Here is an 18,080-nt window from a genome sequence, read left to right on the forward strand (position 1 = left end):
AGTCGTCTCAGTGATAACAAACAATATCACTTACAGATGATGCCGTTTATCAACTTGTGAAGGCGTGGATGGCAACAGGTTAACAGAGGTGAAACTGCCTCTGGCTAGATCTTGCAGAGTAAAAAATACACAAAACAACCACTAGAGGGCAACCTGCTTCAGAACAGAAAATACCTAATGCCAGCAACCATACGCTGTGCCTGGTAGGCAACTGCATGCAGAAGACCAAAGTGAACATTATTGACTGGCAGGCACAAAGCTCTGACTTGAATCCCAAACAAAGGTTGGGCTTACTAGCAGAAAAGGATACACGTTGACTGTTAGCTTATAATTTTGACCCTGGTAGTTTTTGAGAAATAACTTTGTGTCTGCATGCAAAGTGAAATAATGTAAGCATCCAAAGAGTTTGACATTTGAGGAAGTTGTGTTAAAAATTCATGCTCTGTTGAACCATCTGCTCATACCGTGTAGCGGCTAAATCCACATCAGAGCCACACAGAGTCATTTTAAGTGACTCACTCACACTGAAGCTCCACAGTGATGCATGCATGTGTGGTTTTCATGACGTTAGCCTGTACCTTGTCCAGATACGTGTAACTCCACATTTTTCCATCAGCGAAGACTCTGGAAATGATTCGTCCCTGACTGTCGTACTCCCATCTCTCTGTGGTCGGACCCCTCTGGAGACCTGTCACCTGACCCGAACTGGACAGACACAAAGTCAGATCACCAACATTTCAAACATTGCCTTTGAGGTTTTTGAGAGCTTGAGCCAAACCAAAATCTAGTGATAAGCTTTTAAGTAGTTGCATTTTGGTTCCTGTTTCTTTGATCTGTTTCTTATTTCTTTGTGTTTACTTTTTCAATCTCAACTCAATTCAGTTTCTATTTTATTTACATGGCACCAAATCACAACAACAGTTGCCTCAGGGCGCCTTATACTGTAAGACTTAGCAATAATAGAGAGAAAACCTAACGATCAAACAACCCTCTGTGAGCAACCGCTTGGTGACAGTGGGAAAGAAAAACTCCCTTTTAACAGGAAGAAACCTGTGACAGAACCAGGCTCAGGGAGGGCGGGGCATCTGCTGTGATTGGTTGGGAGTAATGGGATGATCCTTCTGCATCCTTTCCCTGTATCTCCTGTATTTTCCTGTCTTTTGGTACTTTTAGTTATATCCTGTTTTATTTTGGTAACTGCTTTGACATTTTACCACCTGTGTCTGTTCTTTTCCCTCCTCTGCTTCTCAAATTGTTTCCACCTTTGAGTTCTTTCACTTCAGCTCCACTGACTGTATGTATATCGTTATGTCTTTGTTCACATCGTCTGTGCTTCCATTAGGGCTGTGCGATATGACCACAATCTCATATCCCGATATAAGACATCTATCGTCCGATAACGATATAAATCACAAACATTTAACATTCTCTGTAAACTCTGTGAATCTCAGGCAGCTCGACTTGCGTGAAGTGTTTCCAGCTGGGCGTCGTGTAGCTGAGTCGAGTGTTTTAACGATGCATGAAACGATACATTTTTAGACATAAGTTGTAACGGCGCCGTTTTCTTTGTATTTATTACACGGCGTGCTGCGGGGAAAAGCCTGTTCTAATGTTTGAGTCTAAGGTTTATTTTTTAGCACCTGGCGGCTCGTTTTAATTCTCATTCGTAAATAATCTGCTTTTTCACGTGATTCAGTTTACTTTGAAAAGTCTCAACAGGATCTTGAGCTTTATTGTGAAAGGTTTATGTGGAAAATAAACAAGCAGACACGCGGTGGTGTTACCGTCGTTGTTGCTAACCACAACGCATAAAACAGGCGCTTGTCTGTCCGTAGTGTGGTTATATTAAATATAAGAGAAAGAGAGAACTTGAAGAAATGAATATAAACACTACAGTGACATCAGAACCATGAAAAAATGTTGCCGTAAACAGTTTATTTTGCGACACCACGAAACAAACGACAACGTAAAATGAAACGATAGATGTTTTTATATCGTCATCCGATATATATCGTTATATTGAACAGCCCAAGCTCGCATGTATCTTTTGGTCTTATTATTCACATCATCCTAGTTTCTTGGAATAAATCAAGTTCCAATGCCGCTTCTCATGTTTTTCACTCTTTCTGAAAACTCAAAGCACTGTAGTTGTTCCCACACGAGGTGATCCATATTACCACAGCCTGGTCTTTCACTATGCATTTAGTGTGATCGCTAACTGTGCCCAATCACAGATCTGCACGAAGTGTTCAGTGAGAGCAGCCTCTTTGAAGAACACTGTATTAAGCAATTAAATCTATAACCGTGTAAGAAGACGCGACGCTTCCACAAATGTTTCCATCTAACTCACAGAGTTGGTTACAATAATGAGCACAGTTGTGCACAGCAAGAGTAGTTTTACACTGTGTGTGTCAGAGACAGCAAGGGAGAGACAGCTGAGATGCTGAGACTAATGCAGGCTAGAGCTCGAGCACGAAACAGCCATTAGTACTTTCCACCATATTCACACACTGTTTTACATTTTTAGGCATATTTAGGCATCAGCATATGAGAGAATACATGCAGCCACTGTGAGAACATGCAAACAACAGGAATCTGCAAAGATCTGAAACCAGAATCTTTGTGTACTACAGTGTTTTGCACCATCGAGCAGAATGACACAAAAGGAATCACCTGGAGTACGTCAGGTTAACCGACAGCAGCTTGCTGCTGGGAACCCAGAGTGTTGGATGGCCTTGGGTATCATAGATGATCTTCAGCAGGAACTTCCTGTGGTCATCATAGATTTTCTCAGTTCGCAGTGTACGATCATAATCCACAGACAGCAAATTCCTCCCATTCACCTGAAGAGGCGGAGACACATTCATAAAACATGCATTAAGATACACAAAATATCAAAAGTTACACAAAATGCACAAACTGACAGTGAATATGAAGCCAGTGTGCTGAATTCTTCATAAATGCAAAGTATTTTGGAAAGTCTTGATGCGTTCTCAATCATCCAGGTAAGAACATCTCCAAAAGTTGATTCTGTTATCTGGACGTTTTCAGTGGGAGAAACGTTTCGTCTTCTCCAGTCTCAGCTGACTGAAACTCCCACACAACGCTACGTCCAGATGAATATTTTGGAAAGTGTAGATTTCCTAAAATGTTTCCAGACAAATCACTGTGCACGTACTATTCACTCACCCATCCAAATAATGGAATTCAGATGTCCCACAGATGTATAAAATCAAGCACATAGGCGTGCACACTGCTTCTGAATGAATGGGGAACTCTAAAGGAGTTCAGTGAACTGTACTGTGATAGGAGAACACCAGTGCAACAGGTTCAGGCATAAGTGGAAGAATCTGACTGGCCTGCACAGAGTCCTGACCTCTTTTGGGTGAATTAGAGCAGAGACTAAACTAAGTCTTCTTGTCTGTTCAGTGTCTGATACCCAGTGTGTTAACCCAGACGATAATAGTGCAATATAGTGTGTATGCTTTGTTCTTAGGGAGTACCACACATATTGTAAACGTCTCAGAAATAAGAGACAGGCTGGACTGTCTCTTATTTCTGAGACGTTTCAGGATAAATACTTAGTCTTCCCCTCTGATCAAAGACTTAGCAATAAATATTCTAATAAGTGTTAACCTGAGATTTGAAGCATGATCCATGAAATAACAACTGAGTTACTTAAAAATCTGCGGCTGAGTCAGTGAACTAAGATCTGCACCAGGAACCAAGTCTTTATTGCTTTATTTAGAAATAAAACAAATCCAGACAAAGTTCTTCAGCGCCTCAAAGACTGGCTGCCTCACGCTGAGCCGAGCTACCCAATCACCACACAGCTAAAGAAATGCACATTAAAAGGTAAAGTAGCTGTCCTGTTCTTGTCATCTCAGTAAAGTTGCTGTTTCTTGTCTGACAGCAGGCTTTGTCGTTGCTCTACCCAGCACGCAGCTTAAACATGCAGCTTTCTAATTCACTGACATGTTGTCCTCAGTTCACAGCAGCAAGATCATTATTTAGCAGAAAGACTGGATTCAACTTTGCTCCTCTTCAAAGGACTGCGATTCCACTGTCATCATTAAGTTGGAAGACAGCTGGACTGTCATTGAGTTATTAATGAGAAATTATACTTCAAATGACTCTCACATGTGCACAGACTTTATATAAATTCACCTCTGAACACTCATTAATAAAAACACATCTACTACTCATTACTGCTCGTTCATAGCAGAGCACTCCCTATTATGAGTCATGGGTCACCTGTGGTGACACTTCCATTATTGCTTAGTGGGCCATGTTGAGAGCAGCTCAGCTGTGTGTTTCAACTTCACTGGAGCCACGTGACTAAAAGGATTGTGTCCCGTTAGGCTGGGAGAGAGTGCGTCGCGTCATTTTCAAAGCGCTGCTTCCTTTCCGAACAGCAAGAACAAAAACACGCACCTATAATATGCAGACAGTGAAACTCTGTAACCTACATGATGGATACAGTGATTGCCGTCTCACAACTCAGCACCATGTGAGCTTTGATTTCAGTCTCTGTGATAGACTTGTTTGTTCTCTCACCTTTCTTTAAGACACTTGTGCATGAGCTATCACACTACAGACCCCTTCTGTAGGCGTCTACGGCTGATGCTGGATGCTGATATATAACAACAAAATGATGGTTTGGCAAAAAACATTGGAGGATATGGTTATGCACCTCGCATTCTTATACTTATTACGTTTATCTCTTTTTAACACACTGGAGTTCATTTAGACCCACACCAGGACCACTGCGGTTGCTTTGGTCCGTAGCCCAGTGCGATTGTTGTGTTCACACCTGCACAAACCAAGCGCACCAACCCGAGTTTGATTTAAATGGACAACAAACTTATTGGTCTGTGCTTATCTAAAGTTTGAGCTAAAGAGCACTCACTCTGAGTTTTCTTCCAAAGACGATGACTTTTCCTCTCGTCTGCTCCTTCCTGAACCTCCACTCCACCAGGTTTTGGCCGTTCTCTCCCGGCAGAGTCATGTTACGTCGCGCAACAGTTGGGTTAGCAGCACCTACACAGGTACGACAACATGTGAAGCCCTGATGGTTTAGTGTACAAGAATCTCAATTTCCTGTACATTTAAAACCACATATAGACGACATCTTTTTGAGGGAAGGCCTTGCAGCTAGATAATGTCGTTATAGTGGAAGAGTTCAGTCCAGACCTTTAATAACGGGCACATGAAATAAAACGTACAACAAAGACGCAGGACAAGTGAAACGCTCAGTTTCCACATGTTCATGGACTAATGTCAAAAGAAGACGGGATGCTACGCCGCGGTAAACGTGGCCCTGTCCAATCGTTGTGGAGGCTTTTGTTTGTTTGTTTGTTTATAAAATAATTTTTTAAAATGTTTTTCCTCAGTAAAAACTCACTGGTTTTCTATGTCCTGTAGAGACAAAAATATGGTTGCATTTTGTTTTCATTTTACACAGGATCATTTTTCTAGAACTGGGTTCTAGAAGATAACAAAATAACTAAAATAACAATAAATTATTTTATATTCTGAGACTAAAATGTAACAATACTGAAATAACTTGAGATGTTTACATGAGACTGATCACCTCCCAGTGTTTCCTTTTATTTCCAAAATGTTACAGCGTGTTTTGTCAAGCTTACACATATTTAGGGAATCATTACAAAACAATTCTCCTTCAGTTTTTGTCTGAAACTCCTGGTTGGATTAAAACATACTCTCAGTGCAAATCAAACCCCAACACGTGACACAAACACTGCACCCGTCCAGCAGTTTAATATTTACTGATTCGTTTTTATTGTTGGAAATGTTTCGTTTCAGTCTCTTTAAATATTATTGCATGCAGAGCATACATAAGTGGCAAGAGTTATGAAAACCATCACAGGAACTTACAGTCTTGTTAACATGTCAAAGCCTCAGCAGGCTGACAGTGAAGTGCTGATAACATTTCTAAAACTTCCTTTATATTTAATAGAATTTAGTTAAGTTTTCCAAGTTTACAAAATTGTTTCAATCGCTTAAAATGTTTTTTACGTCACGTTTGAGTTTTGTTTAACTCTAATAATTCTGACAGATCTTTCTGCAGGTGTTTAGCTGCAGAAAGATCAGAATCAACAGGAGCAACAGGACAGAGACGCAGGGAGCAGAAATCTCAGCATGTGTAGATGGTCCCAAACCAGTGCTTTCCACACACTACATCAGAATCAGAATCAGAATGGGTTTATTGCCAAATGTTGAGCAGGTTTACAACATTAGGAAATTGCTGCGGTGCTTCAGTGCAAACATGCTGTCATAAATAGCACTTAAATAGACATGGAAAAAAATAAAAGTAGGGATAAGAATTAAAAGTGCTACGTGGAAAGATATATATATATACATATACATATAAGTGAAAATAAAGACAGCTTAGATCCTCTCGTAGATTATAAAGTGAAGGCACTATGTTTAAAACACACCTGCCAGAATATGAGGCTCTGTCTGGTAGTGCGTGTCCATCCCGTTCGCATAGATCACCCTCAGTGAGTGGTCGTTCCCCACCTGGTAGCTGTTACGAAGCTGGTCTGTTTAAAAGGAAATCACATTAGAAATGAACCATTTCTTTATTGGATACTTTCCAAGGCATTAACTCATATAGGCAGTATTCTTAGCTGACCTGAGGGTGAAGGAGAAAGAGACAAAAACAAAGACAGCGAAGCATAAAGGCCAAGACAAAGAGGGAGACAAAGTAAGGGGAGAAACCCGAGAGGGCAGCGTTTGAGCCTGCTAATGGAGCAAAGAGCATGTATTAACATCTCCCAGCCTCTTTTAATTACATCCTCCTTGACCTTTCACAGGACTAAAGGCCGTTATGTGTGCATACAAGAGAGAGAGGAAGAACACACAGTCCTCACAGACCATCTCTGAAACAGCCAAGACCCTGGGTCACCAACTCATTCTCCATTCCCACTAAGTACTCTTAATCCAGTCTCCTGTCTCATGTTGTTTACCATGTCAGCCGTGCAGCCCCATCTAACGTGTTTTCATTTCTCTAGCCCACAGGCTAGAAAATGAATGAAGTGATGGAGTGAAATGCTACACTTGTCAATTGCTCTGAATAACTCATGTTGCGATCAATACTTGTGCGTGGCCATGCACAGCTCACTCTGAAGTAAATCATTGCCAGCCTCACTTCAAATGGCTCATTAGTTCAGATTGAACAACACCAAATTACTTTTCCCCCCCTCAGCGTTTAGGGTAGAAAGTTTGACACGAAGGACGACAAGGATCCTTTTGCAGTTCCTAAATCTAGGATTATTAGGGCAGATGGGATTACAGATCCATCCGCAGCTTGTACACTTCCTCATGTCAGATCTTTTCTTAAAATAAACTTTACACAACTAACACAAGCTGCTGATATAACTGCACACATCCCAAACAGAACAAATGTGATGACGAGCACCGCTTTGACAGGATGTCAGATGGGGGTATGTACATTTGCATTTTAAAAATCATTGTATTAACATGTTTAGGTGTGAAATTGACGCAACCACATGGACACTACGCTGTATTGTGTGCATGTGGTTGTGGCCAAGGATCCAGGCTAGTCGCTGATTCCTGATACTGATCGATCAGGGAAAGTGTGGAAACTGCACAATGTGTGAAGTGATGAGAAATCGAACTGTTAGCAACTAATTGAATTTACTATGAACCATGCACTGATTTAATAATAAATAAAGACCATATTCTTACTTCAGCTCGGACTAAAGCTTTTAGTATGCTTCACACACACGAGGCCACCTGTAAAATAGGAAACTTTCTTCCCTTCTCAGGTTGCATTAGCTTCTTACCTTGCACCAGAGTGTAGAAGGAGTCTATTGATGATAGGTTGGTTGTTATGGCAACATCCTCATCCCTCCCTGACATCTCAATGTCCACAGCAACAGCCCCTGACGACATGTCGCCATGGAGACTGGTTACCACCCCAGTGGGGAAGGTCACATTAGTCAAACGACCCTCACTGTCATAGCTACAAGGATGGTGAGGATACAGTAAGAAACAGACATTAGGATCCACGGATAAAAACTCAGACTCACTCACTGACAACCCAGCAAAAAGCAGAGAAATTTAAAGGTTACATCAGGATATAAAGTCAAGACGTAACAATCAGAGTTTGAATTGATTTCATTAATTAAATTAATCTGTCCATTGACCAGAATTCAACTAGAAATCCAAAAAGTGGCTCACTCATAGAAGGTAGTCCAGCCAATTTGGATACTCTTGGTAGCCAACAAGCCACTGTTCCCATGATAAGTAAACAAGACCAGTTCCTGGCCCTGAGCTGTGAGAGTCTTCAGACCTCCATTAGTCCCAATGGTCAGCCAAATGACCTAAACACACACAGAATCACAGGTGATCAAGGATACACACTCCTAATCTGCTAACAAGGCTACTCAGTACTCACCTGATTGTCGGGAGCAACCACACGTACAGGCATCCTGTTAGTGTCTCTGCGCACGCGGAGCGTGTTTCCACTGCTGTCCGTCACCGCAGTCACATCCTCCTCATTGCTGAGTGTGTGGAGAAATGAGTTACTCGTGTAAGGTGCCACAAAAGAGGACAAAAACAGTAAACAACACTGTTGTGTCGAACAATTTTGCAAGGTAATGCAAATGTATTATGGTGCCGTGTGTGGTCTGGGCGGAGCTGCAGGGGAGCCAATGCCGGGATCACCAGGGGGTATCTGGCTCTCCAGCCGGTTCAAGGCGGTCCATAGGCAGGGGCACAGATGGCCAAGGAAACTTTCCTGTCCCCGGCCTGGGTTCCAAGAGTTCTGAGCAGGTACTAAAATGTGATGTCGTCACACTGCATGCAACTGATTGGTTGGTCAGCAATGAGCAATGAGAGCGTCTCATTTACAAAAATCCAAACAGCCATTTTTGAAACTTGGCTACAAAAAACAACGCCGTGTTCCCCCAAGTGAGAACAACCCACAAGACAACTCGAGTGGAGTCATGGTTATTAGTGGCGAGTAGGTGCTAATGGAAAAGCGGCTTCAGTAACCAAGCAGTGCTGCAATGACAGTCACAAAAATGTGTTTCCTGACAAACACCAACCTGTAACTGAAGTTGTATTTGTAGTCTCCAGTGACCAGAGACATGGTGAACTGGTGAGTCCCATTTGCATCAAACACGTAGAGCTCTTGAGAGGCTGGACAGGCCACTTCATAGGAACTGGGACCTGAAGCCAGAGAGCCTGAATACACAGACCAGCAGACAGACAGACCAGTGACTTTGTTTTCTTTATCTTCTTAGATTATGTTCCTATGTTACTTTTGTTATCTATTATTGTTTAATATTTTTGTTTCTAAACTCACACAATATTGCACAGTCTATGTCATTTGCCATTACATGAATACCTGCATAACTGAATAACTTACGCAGGTATTCTCTCTTTGCAAATCTATTTGATTATTCTGCTGATCACCGTCACTACACATCCGTGAGACAGCTGTCTGCTTATTAACATACATGACATTCAAGCCCTCTATTGCACGTCTACTGTGTATGTGCATACACTTTATATACACACCCGTAGGTGGTTGGTTGCGTCGTACGGCTCGAATGCGGATGTTTCCCAGATCAGCCACATACAGCGTCCCATCCGGAGACACAACCAGAGAGGAAGGACAATTAAGCCTGGCATCTTTGGAATAGCCATCTCCGGTTTGATAGCAGTCGCAGTTTGCATCATTCTACAGGACAGCCAAACGAGGGACAACAAACAACATCAACACAAGAAATTCTCGTCTCATATATGTGTGTCTCAGGTTCCCAGTCATCCACATTACTGTAGTGTAATGAGCTCGGAAAGCAAGCCACTGGAGTTTTATGAAGACATTTCACATCCCATCCGAGAGGCTTCTTCAGTTCTACAAATCAAACGATGGAGCGTCCCAGGTATTTAAACCCTAGTCGGGGATATCTCTTGGTCATTGAGCCTCTCATTGACCAACCATAATCATGTGCCTCATCACATTAGCCAAGGTGTGATGAAAAAAAGGTGTGGGTCATAATCACCAGGTCTTTGGGTGAGAACACTGTGAGATCTTGCTTCACCCTATCATGTGACCTCTTTGGGTCACCTGCTGTAAGATGTGCGGAGGTTGAGGGACCTGCGAAGGAATCTCAAAACTGCGTTGTAGGTGGAAGTTGCTGTCGTAAGCCACCCCTCTGTTCAAAAACGGGCTTTCAACGTGAACATAAATGGCACTCCTTTTAAAACCATCTGTTCTCTCAGTCCAAAATGTGAACTGTGGTATCATCAAATGAGTCCTTTAGCAGATGGTGTGCAGCTGTGTCTTGTCCTGCCGCGCTTGCTCTTCTATGTTGTGCAGTTCTATGGAGCGGCTGCTTGGTTTCTCCAGTGTAAAGGTCCAAGCACTCCTTGCTGCACTGCACAGCGTACACTATGTTGCTTAGTTTGAGTTTGGAAGTTTTGTCCTTGGGATAAACTAGTTTCTTCTCTAATGGCATGGTTGGGTGACTGGAATGATAATGTTCTAGTTCCCTCTTTCCTGTGCATCTTTGCTGATTCAATGAGGGCTCATTTGGGATAACCACTTGTTTTAGGAGCTTTCTTTAGATGTGTTTGTTCCTTTCCCTTCTGGCTTACAGGAAACAGTTTCTTCTCATTGCAGTGTCCTGACAACTCTGTGTTCGAGAGGGTGTTGGGAGTCAAAGAGTAGGTACTGGTCTGTGTGTGGGCTTCCAGTAAACTTCAGTGCTGAGCTCCTCCATGTGCAGAGCATAGTCCAGAAATAGCAAGCTATTCTTCTTCACTAGTTGGGACCACATCCTCATGCAGGTTTGACAGCATAATAGATATTATCTAGTAGATAATGGCAGATGGCTTGAGCATGAATTGTCTCCAGAGGGGACTGGCAGCATCTCAGGTCACTGGCAGGTCACCAAAGAAGGCATACCTTTTTTGAGAAGGCTTGTGAAGAGAGGGGGCCTGTAAACCTTGATTAGGTGGTCACAGATTAGATTGCGTGAACTGGATATGCTGGCAAAATTGATTGGCGAGAACTTAACGTAAGCATGATCAGCAAGGTGGAGTAGAAGCAAATCACGCTAGCACCCTGGCACCAGCAATGATTGGTGCTGCATTTGGCAGACTGATGCTACAAAGGTTAGCTGAGAGGAGGCATCGTGAAGTGCCATGAAGGTTTGTGCCTGCGTTTTGCAGGGAAGAGATAGTGGAGAAAAAAACTGGCATCTCGGTGCAAGAAAAAGCAAATAAAAATCTATGTTTTTGACTTTTTAAAAAACCCATTATATGTAAAATATGTGGTGGAAATTAAACAAAAGGGGAAAAAGCATAGAGCTGTGGTGAGGTCCTAGAAGAGCACCCTTTAATTCAAGGGAGGGAAAGGCCTGGGTTCAATAAACAGCAATGGGCTGTGCTCGTCACCAGATGTGTCCTGGTGTGCATCCTGCCTGGAATGTCAACTGGTAAATCACTCGGCCATCCAATGGGTGGCTTTGCATCCATTACCATTAATGGAGGTCCCGTTCAAGTGCAGTGGTATGGACTTCATCGGGACAAGATCCCCGGAGTGCCAGGGGACATTGCTTTGTATAAGTTCTCGTGGATGATGTGATATCCCGAAGCAGAGCTGCTGGCACGGGTGCAGTTGCAGGTGATCTCCTGAGTCGGAATCCCAAAAGAGGTACTGACGACCACAGGGTCTCATTCATGTCTCACACACAAAAGAGCTGTACCACCCCCAGAGCGATGGGCTGGTGGAGTGCCTTAAAGTCCATTACTTCCATGTTTATTCATGAGGATTAATGCAGTAGGGCTTGCTGTCAAAGTCTTTTGTTTGCAGTGGAGGAGCTGCCCTGGACCTCCATGGAATTTTCTCCCTTTGAACTGCTGTTTGGCAGGAAGCCACAGGGGGATTTGGACGTAATTACAGAAAACTGGGAGGAATTTCCAAGCCTGAATAAGAATGAGATTTAATATGTTGTGGACATTGTGAACCACACACACTGGGTCGTTTATTATGGGAAAATTTGTGTTTTCACACAAAACCTCTGGTGATAATTTCCCATGCCATTATTCACACCCTGACTTATGTGATGACAACTACGGTTTAAATACCTATGACTCTTCATTATTTGATTTGTAGAAATGAAGACGCCTCTCTGATGAGAGGTGAAACATCTTCAGGAAACTTAAAGGAGTCCAGTCACTTCTCTTCCTCACATCCTGTTGCATTCACACGTCACTATTTGGATGCTACACATTCATTCTGAATTCGAGTACTTCAGTGAGCTGAGCAGAATGACCGATAAGGACTGAAAACAAGAAGTAGCTGTGATGGGTACCTTGCAGTCACAGTCAGATAGCGCTCCAGCTAGATGGGTAATTTCTCCATCAGTCGACACCTGGAGTTTTAGTAGAGAAGGAAATGATTCTTAAAGTTTAGCACAGTGGCACTTTCTGTTACAGCTTGGTAATAAAGTAGTAATAGAAGGGCAACGAGGCAGAAACAAGAACGTAATAATGTGGTAATTTAGTGGTTATTACTACTAAACCAGTTAATATCATGGTAACAACAGTGGATACGGTTAAGTAATATTACACTGAGCTTTATGCAGTTGGATAATAAGGGACCAAAACCTGGAGATAATAATGTAGAAATAAAGACATCCCCACGAGGAAAAAAACATTAGTAATAGTGTCGTAATACCTTAGTAACAATATGATAACCTGCTAGAAATAAGAGGGTGATATCTGTGAATTTGAATTCTCACGTTGTTATACAGAGTTAAATAAGGTAACATTGGCTGCTCTTTTAGCATATTTGGAAAGTATTACTTTATTAAAAAGCTTGAATTTATCCCACCTTAGATTTCCAGGATTCTGCTTAACATTCATGATTACAAGGAAATTCTGTTCAGCAGACTACCTGTCGAATACGGTGGATTTTCTTCTCATCCGTCTCTGCGATGTAGAGAACGCCACTGTAGGATAAGGCGATGGCTGTAGCACCCTCTAGCATGGTCTGAACCGCCCTCTTTCCCATGGTGTACTCTATACCAGGCACCTGGCAGTGCATGGGACGACCTGCCACAATACGAACCTGAACACACACATTTGCACATGAATGTTAGTTAAGAATCATTAAGTAGCACTGTGCATTTGTTGTTGTGGCACAGGAAGGCTGTGAAATACAAATGTCATTAAATACTTATATATTAAATATATATATTAAGTCAACTCCTAGGGAAAAAGTATGGGACCAGTGCGCCCCTCCTGGGATAGTTTTACCATGGGCCCACCTTGGAGTTGGGCCTAGGGAGGGGGAGCACACAGGAGAGGATCTGGTGGTCAGGCTTCAGCCCATGGGGCTCGGCGCAGCCTAAAGAGAAGACTGTAGGGACATAGGGCTCGGGTGCAATGTGTGTGAGGAGGCAGTCAGGGATGGAGGCCCTGGCAGTCTGATCCCTGGCTACAGAGGTTAGCTATTAGGACAGGGAACATCAACTCTCTGGAGGAAAGGAGCGAGTAGGTGAGATTGAGCATTGCTGGCTACATATAGCCAGGTTCACCTGAATGCACGGCTTAGGCTCTGGAACCAGTTTCCTGGAGGTGGGCTCGACTCTGTTCTAGTCTAGAGTTGTCAGGTTACCACCAGTATGTTGGGGGTTTTGCCAGTGGAGGTGAGGGTTGCTTCCCTGCGCCTTCAGGTGGGGGAACAGGTCCTGACATTTGCCCTTATGCACCAAAACCAGTTCAAAGCACCCAGCCTTTTAGGAGTCACTGAGTGGGCCGCTCAAGGGTGCTCCATCTAGTGACTCCAAATTCCTAATGGGAGATTTCAATTCAAAGAAAGTGAGACCTGGAAAGAGGAAGTGAGCATGAACGGCCTGATCTGAACCTGCGTGGTTTTCTGTTATTGGACAACAGTCACCATTTTTGAATATGAGGATGTCCATCAGTGCACAAAACACTAGGATGATGATGAGTTTTGTAATGATATCATCAGGTATGCGGTCCTGGACACATTCAGTACTTTCATGCAAATTAATTGTGTTGTCAGATGTTTGGGCATGTTGGAGGTATTTCCACCCTTTGCTGTGATCAATGTTGAGGTTGTTAATCAAAAAAGTAACTATTACACAAGTAATCATTACACGTGTGCCCATTGTTACAGGCCATTTGGTCCCCGTACAAACACACTTGTCATTAATAAGTTGGACTTGTTTCCAGTGAGTGTTGGACTCCACTCCCTTTGTCACTGGTTCTTTTTATAGCTTACATGGATAAAATGTCTGTCAAGCAGGCAGAAGGCTTCTACTTTGGTTACGTCAGAATGGGTGGGTGTCCTCTCTGACATAGGCTCAGGGTGTCAGTCATTCCAGAGGGTTTCGATTGGAGCCAATACTCCTCCATATCTAAAGGAGCCAGTTTGGGGATCTGATAAGGATGCTTCCTGGGCACCTCCTGGGTGGCATGTCCCATGAGGAGGAGGCCCACAGGGTAGACCCAGGACACCAGAGAGAGATTATATCTCTCAGCCTGGGAATGCCTCAGTGTACCTCCTGATATGCTGGAGGTGGCTGGGGAGAGGGAGGTGGGCCTCTGCTTAGGCTGCTGCCCCTGCAACCTGGTCCTGGATAAGTGGAAGAAAATGGATGGATGGATAAAATATACATTCAGCAAAGGGATACATGATACCTGTCTATTTTCAGTGATCTGCAGCACAACATTGTTGTCCAGCACATAGATAGAGTTATCCATGGGATTGATGGCTAGATCTGTGGGCCACTCTAACCGCACCTGGAAGGAAAGAGGACAGAGAAGAAAGGTGACACTTCACTTCCTGTTCATTGTCTCACACACACACACACACACACACACACACACACACACACGCACACGCACACACGCACACGCACACGCACACGCACACACACACACACACACGCACACACACACACACACACACACACACACACCACATCATGTGATATTTTCACATAGTCTGATATTTTCTGATCAGCAAAGAGGTTTTAATAGTTAAAGGTTACCTGTCTTATGTGCATGCTGGTGTCACAGGTCAAAGGTCGTGCAGAGGTCAGATCATTGCTGCCCAACACTGTGGAGATGATCCCGTTACGATCCACTTTCCTAATCATAGTTCCATCCACAAAGTAGATCAGCCCGTTTTTATCAACTGCAATTCCTGTGAGTAGTGAAACACACACACACACACACACGCACACGCACACACACACACATGATTTTATGATAGTAAATTATTAATGGAACTGCTTCAATGCATAAAGCAAAAAACAAAACGAGAGAAGTAAACATTTTGAGTGCAGATGCAGCATACATAGTTACAACGAAAAATACAAAAAGATACAATAATAATAACATGAATGCAGTAAGAGTTCGGTGCACTCAAGCAAAGTCTGCAGAGATTACTTAGATTACTATAAGCAAGAAAAATGTTACAAGTGATAACAAACAAGTGGCAGCTCGACAAAATAAGACGTGTTCACAGAGAAGGTTATTAGGAGCGACGGTGTGTGCGATTCTCCTGTGATTTCTGCAGCAGCAGTGTAACACATACAAACATGCAAATACAGTTAGCTATATGGCAAAGGTATGATCTCTGACAAAAACAACAGTTCTCCTGGACAGCATGGACTTTATTCAGAGAAGGAAAACACAGGCAGCCTGTTGTTGATGACAGAGGTCACAACAGTTCAAATAACCTCTCTCTATAAATAGACTGATACTGCATCATCTCACAGTCAAAATCCCAAATCTCAAACTGCTTTAGAAACGAACAGTTGCGACTTCCTGCTGGCTACCAGATTGAAATACATAACAGCACCTTTATAATGTGGTACAACTGGACATTTGCAGCATTTCCTGTGCAGAGATGTGTTTCAGTCAAAATGTAACCTTATCTAGACTCTGTTGCACTTGAACTGAGGCTTTTGTTGGAGCAAAAGAAACCTTAGTCTTAGGATGGCGTTCCTGATAAATAAATAAAGTTTGCTATGACTTCATGTCCATCTAGGATAATGCAAGTCTGGGATTATTTGAAAGTAGTGGGGAACTGGCAGTTACATCCAATATTCAAATACGCTCACGCGCCTACAGTGCTGAAGGTGTTAATGGTTCTGAACAAGTTTGCATTGATGTCAGTGTGACTTCCTGAGCTTGATGAAAGAATTGAACTTGCACACCTGGACAAATGCTAGGTGTGGGAATTTAGTACTATAACAACATGCACTGATGCTATGACAGCTATGAATTCTGCTGCTGGCTGCAACCAATAAATACTTCATCTGCTTCTTGCATTACACCTCCCACACTGTGTTTTATTTGCCCACTGTCAGGACTACTGTTGGTACGGCTCTGCAGTTCCAGTGGACGAAGGACAAGAGGATATCTGACAGGTAATACATCTAGTAAGGCTATGCTTATGTAACTGACTTAAATAATAAGCACCTGTGTGTGTGTGTGTGTGTGTGTGTGTGTGTGTGTGTGTGTGTGTGTGTGTGTGTCTGTGTGTGTGTGTGTGTGTGTGTGTGTGTGTCTGTGTGTGTGTGTGTGTTAGAAGGAGACAGAAAGATTCTGTGTACGCACCTTTTGGTCCCAGTAGCTGGGCCTCTGTAGCTTTTCTTCCATCTCCACAACGCGCTTCATCAAATGGAGGACACTGCTCACCTGTACCAGCCACTACTTCTCCATTACCTGTAGACACACACACACACACACACACACACACACACACACACACACACACTAAGCATTAACCAGAGAAAGGTACAAAGCTGCAGACTCACTGGAGTCTCGTATGACAACACTGTCTTATAACTACATTCATAACAGGAAGTAAAAATGCTGATGCTTACTGATGAGGTCACGGGCACCGCTGAGCACTTTGGGGCGGTAAATCCGTCGTGAGTTAGTGTCGGACACATACAGCTGCCCTGTTACTGGGTCAGTGGCTAAGTAGTACCGGTGAGCAGGGTTGTTGCTGTGGAGCACAGTGAAGGGGAACAAATAAGAAAGACAGAAGAAAACTCATTAGAATGACATCTGTGTCACATCCCTGATAAGTTATCAGCTGTAACACATTTAGTAACCAAACTAATCACACTGTTGTGTTTGCTTTCACAAGGTAAATCTGCTAAATGTGTGGACAGATAAAGATCGAACTGTGCAAGTCTACAACTTCAGAGGAGTGAAAAACTGAATTTTTATTTCATTACACAAGAGGAAAAGTTACAGAAAAGCAGGGAAAAGCTGTCCCCTGCTGCTGAAATGACACTGATGCTGAGCAGCTGCAGGACAGCATGCTAATAACTAGCTGGTTAAAGGATCACTAATCAGTCTGTCAGGCTTTAGCCTCCGGTTTGTACTGTTTACTGGTTAATACATAATAATGCACTTCAGGCCAGCCTGTGCAGTAAGGCAAATATATGTAATGAGTACTGTAACAGCTTCATGCAGGAAGTAAATAAATAACATAACAGACATAAAAAAAGCAGAAAAGGTGAAATCCAAAAGGCTTCTATGAAGCGTCGGACAGTTTAACTTTAACTTTCCAGAAGAAGTCGCAGCACGAGTTCAATTAAACGCTTGTTGTCCAACGTGAGGGCGACGTGGAAATGAAGGAGACTTTCTGCAGGAGTTGTTAGTGTTTGGGTCCGTGTAGCTATGCTGTAACTAGTGCGTGCGCTTATATGTATGTGCAGTCTCTGAGATTTAAGTGCAGCTGTGATGTATGTATGTGAGAAAGTGTGTTTATGTGGAGAGAACATGAAACGTCTGTGTGGAGAGAACTAACCTGCTCCAAAGAAAAAAGAAGACCTTAAACAGCAGGAAAAACCCAAACATACTGCATGTCTGTCCTGATCTGGACTGGGGAGTGATTAACCCTTTAAGACCTACCATAGAACCAAGTCCGCCGGAGCTTATATTATATTTTTACATGCTGTGGAGCCATTTTTGGGAGCATTTCAAGTTGCTATACATCAATACAACCATTATAGCCCAGA

At 42.9% G+C, this 18,080-nt stretch overlaps 1 protein-coding gene across 11 annotated transcripts in view; it reads right to left on the bottom strand.

Moving 5' to 3' along the window:
• Positions 1–18,080, bottom strand: part of tenm3 (teneurin transmembrane protein 3) — a 335,219-nt gene that overhangs the window by 18,447 nt on the left and 298,692 nt on the right. For all 11 annotated transcript variants that reach the window (XM_076884527.1, XM_076884523.1, XM_076884525.1 and 8 more), the window contains 15 exons: positions 16,932–17,056; positions 16,663–16,770; positions 15,087–15,241; positions 14,734–14,835; positions 12,962–13,135; positions 12,378–12,437; positions 9,574–9,736; positions 9,099–9,237; positions 8,447–8,552; positions 8,230–8,372; positions 7,833–8,011; positions 6,462–6,566; positions 4,910–5,040; positions 2,674–2,843; positions 579–705 (listed from right to left, as the gene is read on the bottom strand). In XM_076884527.1, coding sequence (XP_076740642.1) covers positions 579–705; positions 2,674–2,843; positions 4,910–5,040; positions 6,462–6,566; positions 7,833–8,011; positions 8,230–8,372; positions 8,447–8,552; positions 9,099–9,237; positions 9,574–9,736; positions 12,378–12,437; positions 12,962–13,135; positions 14,734–14,835; positions 15,087–15,241; positions 16,663–16,770; positions 16,932–17,056 — 1,987 coding nt within the window. The remainder of the gene's footprint in view (positions 1–578; positions 706–2,673; positions 2,844–4,909; positions 5,041–6,461; positions 6,567–7,832; positions 8,012–8,229; positions 8,373–8,446; positions 8,553–9,098; positions 9,238–9,573; positions 9,737–12,377; positions 12,438–12,961; positions 13,136–14,733; positions 14,836–15,086; positions 15,242–16,662; positions 16,771–16,931; positions 17,057–18,080) is intronic.

Source organism: Maylandia zebra, linkage group LG6 (assembly GCF_041146795.1).
Source record: "Maylandia zebra isolate NMK-2024a linkage group LG6, Mzebra_GT3a, whole genome shotgun sequence".
Taxonomy (NCBI): domain Eukaryota; kingdom Metazoa; phylum Chordata; class Actinopteri; order Cichliformes; family Cichlidae; genus Maylandia; species Maylandia zebra.